This window comes from Panthera onca, chromosome D1 (genome assembly GCF_046562875.1).
Source record: "Panthera onca isolate mPanOnc1 chromosome D1, mPanOnc1 haplotype 2, whole genome shotgun sequence".
Taxonomy (NCBI): Eukaryota; Metazoa; Chordata; class Mammalia; order Carnivora; family Felidae; genus Panthera; species Panthera onca.
Window position 1 is genome coordinate 15,042,015 of NC_138348.1, and position 5,159 is coordinate 15,047,173.

Below are 5,159 nucleotides of genomic sequence, written 5' to 3' on the forward strand. Positions count from 1 at the left end.
AAATGTTACCATTTCACTGTACATGTGAACAAAGATTAAAATTAGATTCTGAGAGCTGTGAAATTCACACAATGTTGCATAAACTAACAAGATAGAATTCAATACTAATTCTGTCTACTCCATAACCCAAATCTTCCCACATCACCCAAAACTGCCACTAAAGTGTTAGTGACTTCCAGCAGCTGAATAATAACTTAAAAGCCAATAACACTCTTAGCTAAAGTTCAAGGGAAAAGTTAACTGACATAGTATTGATGATACAAGGAGATGTCTTTTTCACGAAGGAGACAGGAACCAAGGTAAGATCCATAGAGGTCCTGTCCCAGACATAACAAGGGCCTTGCTAGTTCAGGAAGAGAGAGAAGCAAAATTCTATATGTATTAAAAATTGGGTCATCACCAGTCAATTTTTTTCTTTGCAGTATACTTTTATAATGTTTCCTATGTGCCATGAACTTTCATAAGCACTTAACATATATAATCCCACTTAGAAGACCCCAAAACATTATGAAATGGGTGTTATTGTTTCCATTTTTTACAGAAAAAAAAATACCGTTGAAAGGTAAAATAACTTTCCCAGGTCACACTCCACCCAGGAAATGTACTCCGGAGTGTACCCTCACCACCCTACCATACCATCTACTCCTAACAAATATCTCGCTTAATTAAATATCTCACTTAATTCTGTTCATATTCTGCTTGCCCACTATACTGACCTCGGGTTCATAAAACAATGACTTTGTGGCTCTTCAAGTCAGACTTGTCAGAAAAAAAAAAAATCATACCCATAAATGGATCGGCCCCAAGGTCTAGGAAGCATGAGGCCAACAGAGATAAGAAAAATAGAAGAGCATGGGAAAGTAATAGCCAAGGATGTTGGGAAGCATTCCAGCGCCTCCCCCACCAGAATTTTACAAGGCCAGTGAGCTCAGAGTACTATACTTCACAGAAGGTACAAAGAAACAATGTATTATCCTTTCTGATGCTCAAAAAATAGATTAAGTGGTTCTGTACTGTTATAGAGACTCCAGTAATAAATTTCATGACTAACACCTATTGAGAAGTGATTGGTAATAAAAGATCTACAAGGATTCGTTATTAACCTTGATAATATCTCTATCACTCTCCTTTCACTCAAAGAATTGTAGTTTGCTGAAGTCCACATTGTATGTGGTAAAAGTAAGTTTTGATCTCAGAACTATCTTACTCAGAGACTATTTTCTTAATGACAATAACATACCTCCAAATGTACATATAGAAATGATACATAAAATCTCCTTCACATAGAAAAATCATGAAAATAATGTTCTTGATGTAAATGACTAGTTAGTATTACAAGAACAATGAATTGTAATCCAAATAATTCAGTAAGAATAGATAGTAGGCCTTCCCTTTGGAAGCAAGAGAGGAAAAGAGAGAATCAGATCAGATGTAGCAAAAGATTTAAAAGTATTGAAAGTGAAGCTAAAGAATATGGAGAGCTTTTCTATCTTCACAGATTATTACATTTTTGTTTTGCAGTTACAAAGGTAGTGAGCTTGTATTTCATGACTTACGAAGAACTGAGTTTCGTTACTTCCCAGGAATTGCTTTAACAAGATCATCCATTAATAGGCTGATGATGCACGCATAATCTATAGCATTGTTGCTCAAAGGGTATGTGTAAATCACCTGCTTAGAAACATCCACATAATTTGTTTAAAATGCAATTCAAGAACATTCCCATTGAATTAGAATCACTACAGCTGTATCCTGGAAATGTGCATTTTAACAAGAATTCCAGCTGATTCTGAAAGTAAGTAAAGTTTGACAACCAAATGACCAATAAATAAATCTAAATGGGATTTTTTTTGATGTTTATTTATTTTTGAGTGACAGAGAGAGAGAGAGAGAGAGAGAACCAGCAAAGGAAGGACAGAAAGAGAGAGAGGGAAACACAGAATTCAAAGCAGTCTCCAGGCTCTGAGCTGTCAGAACAGAGCCCGATGCAGGGCTTGAACCCACAAACCATGAGATCATGACCTGAGCTGAAGTCGGACGCCAAACTGACTGAGCCACCCAGGTAACCCTAAATAGGATATTTTTAAATGATAAATGATTTCCTGCCTGGGCCTTTCCTCTTAGGACTTATGTGCCAACATCAACACACTTTTATATATAATGTTCACTTGGCCCTGAACCATAGAAATTATATTATTTTCCTTTTGTCATTTAAAATATGAAGTGATTTTATGGGGTGCCTGGGTGGCTCAGTCGGTTAAGCAGCCAACTTCCGCTCAGGTCATGATTTCGCGGTCCGTGAGTTCGAGCCCTGCATCGGGCTCTGTGCTGACAGCTCAGAGCCTGGAGCCTATTTCAGATTCTGTATCTCCCTCTCTCTGCCCCTCCCCCATTCATGCTCTGTCTCTCTCTGTCTCAAAAATAAATAAACGTTAAAAAAAATAAATAAAATAAAATAAAATGAAATGAAATAAAATAAAATAAAATATGAAGTGATTTTATGCTGTTGTGATTATTTTTCCATTGAAGTCACCTTTTGATCCGGAGCTTCTTTATGGCACTTTTCACCTCTGAATTTCTCAACGTATAGATTAAAGGGTTTAACATAGGTGTTATCATGGTATAAAACACAGCCACAGCTTTATCAATGGAAAAGGTGATCACTGGGCGCAGATATACAAATATGCAGGGCACAAAGAAGAAAATGACCACGGTGATGTGAGAGACGCAGGTAGAGAGGGCTTTGCGTCTCCCCTCCAAGCTATAGGTCTTTAGGGAGAGCAAGATGACCACATAGGAAACCACCAAAAGAAGGAAGTTTAACAAACAGATGAACCCACTATTGGCAGCAACAAAGAGACCAAGGGTATGAGTGTCCATGCAGACAAGTTTCAATAAAGGGTACAAATCACACATGAAATGATCTATGACATTGGGGCCACAGAAAGGCAGCCAGATTGTGAAGAGGATCTGAATAGTTGCATGGACAAAGGCTCCAGCCCAGGCCACTCCTACAAGGAGGCCACACGCCTGGTGACTCATGATGGTTGTGTAATGCAAGGGTTTGCAGATGGCCACATAACGGTCATAGGCCATTACTGTGAGAAGGATAATCTCAGCAGCACCAAAAAAATGTTCAGCAAAGACTTGAGTCATACATCCCGTAAAAGAGATGATTTTTCTCACAGTAAGAGTGTCAGCGAGCATTTTAGGGGTCATGGAGGAAGAACAACAGCCATCTATAAGGGCCAAGTAAGACAGGAAGAAGTACATGGGGGTTTCGAGGGCACTACTGGTACTGATGGTGATCATGATGAGCAAGTTGCCCGCCAAGGTGACCAAGTAGACAATTAAAAACACAAAAAAGGAGAATTTCTGAAGTTCCACGTTTTGAGTCAAGCCCAGGAGAATGAATTCTGTCACATTATTCATCTTTTCACCAGTTCAGTTCAGGTGACAAGTGACTTCCCTGAAAAGAAAGTCATACGCATACTCAAAGTCATCCTCAATAATGATGCCTTCTTCTAATGAATAAATTTCATGGAATGCCTTATTTTTTCTAGTTTTACAGAAGGCAAAAACAAGCACAAGACCATGTCAATGATTTCATTTTATATATTCTTACAAGTGACAATATAGGTGGTATTTTTTGTTCTTTATAATTTCCTGATTTGTTTTAATTTTCTACAAGATTGTGTAACCTTTAAAATCAGAAAAGAAAAAATACCATGCATTAATTTGGAAGAGCCAATCCATGATGTAGCCATACATGAGGCACATTCAAAATACCCAAAGATATAGGTATTTTATCCCCAAAATGGCTGCACCCGTTTACCAGTGAAAATCCAATTTACTCTAATTGAGTTTATAAAAAAAAGACTCAAAGACACGTAAAGATTCTTTCACAAGCCATACTTTATCCTACTTTACCTGTCTGGAAACTTTTCAGCTTCCTCAAGACTAAAAATGGCATTGCAACCTTCTCCCAATCTCAGAGAAGCTAGTAAATGGTCATTACGGCACTAGCCACATTGCCTCATACTCTTCTCTCATTCTTCAACAGGCAAATTGTCTTTGAAGGCAAAAATGTGCCTTCACAATTGTAATCTTATTCATTTTTGTATTCCCAGTGCTGGCTAAAAAGTAAACACTCATAAAGCATTCACTGAGAGAGGCAGAAGGGGAAAAAAAGAGAGGCAAAAGAAAGAGAGGGAGAAATAAAGGAGAAAGGACAAAGTAGAAATGCATTAAAGAGCAAAGAGAAATGGGTTTAAAATCCAGACATAGGGGTATCTGGGTGGCTCAGCTGGTTGAGCATCCAACTCTTGATTTCAGCTCAGGCCGCCATCTCAGGGCCATGGGATCGAGTCCCACATCAGGCTCTGCACAGAGCATGGAGCCTACTTAAGATCCTCTCTCTCTCTCTACCTCCCTCCTTCCCTCCCTCCTTCTCCCTCTCCCTCCGCCCCTCTCCCCTACTCATGTTCTCTCTCTCTCTCAAATAAAAAAATAAATAAAATGAAATGAAATAAAATCCAAAGACTTAGATTGGAAACTGGAATGCACCCCTTTTAACTACATAACATCAATTTATTTTATCTCTCTGTGCTTCAGTTTTTTCATCTGTTAAAGCAGGGAATAAATATACCTATATTTAGGAGTTTTGTGAAGATACAATCAGTTCAAATTTACTATTGTTGTTAATATTTTTTTATTGTTCTTGTGGGAGTATCACTAAAGAAAATTTTCAAAATTGTCTCTGAACGTCTCTAAAGGGCAAAGATTCTGAAAATGTAAGCTAACCAAGTGAGAAGAAACAGGAGACTAAGCAAAACCATGATAAGTGTCAAAAGGAAAGGCCATCAGATTTAAAAAAGAAAAAATTTTGGGGCACCTGGGTGGCTCAGTCGGTTAAGCGTCCGACTTCGGCTCGGGTCACGATCTCGCGGTATGGGAGTTCGAGCCCCGCCTCGGGCTCTGTGCTGACTGCTCAGAGCCTGGAGCCTGTTTCAGATTCTGTGTCTCCCTCTCTCTCTGACCCTCCCCCGTTCATGCTCTGTCTCTCTCTGTCTCAAAAATAAATAAATGTTAAAAAAAAAATTAAAAAAAAATTTTAAAGCAAGTGATTAGAAGAAACTTTAACACAAATTTTCAACTAT

At 38.4% G+C, this 5,159-nt stretch overlaps 1 protein-coding gene across 1 annotated transcript; it reads right to left on the reverse strand.

The window, feature by feature from the left end:
• Positions 1 to 2,529: 2,529 nt before the first annotated feature.
• LOC132662486 (olfactory receptor 4C12-like) lies at positions 2,530 to 3,435 on the reverse strand. The gene has a single exon (XM_060607939.2). The coding sequence runs from the start codon at positions 3,430 to 3,432 to the stop codon at positions 2,530 to 2,532; it is 903 nt and encodes a 300-aa protein (XP_060463922.1). The 5' UTR covers positions 3,433 to 3,435.
• Positions 3,436 to 5,159: the final 1,724 nt, after the last annotated feature.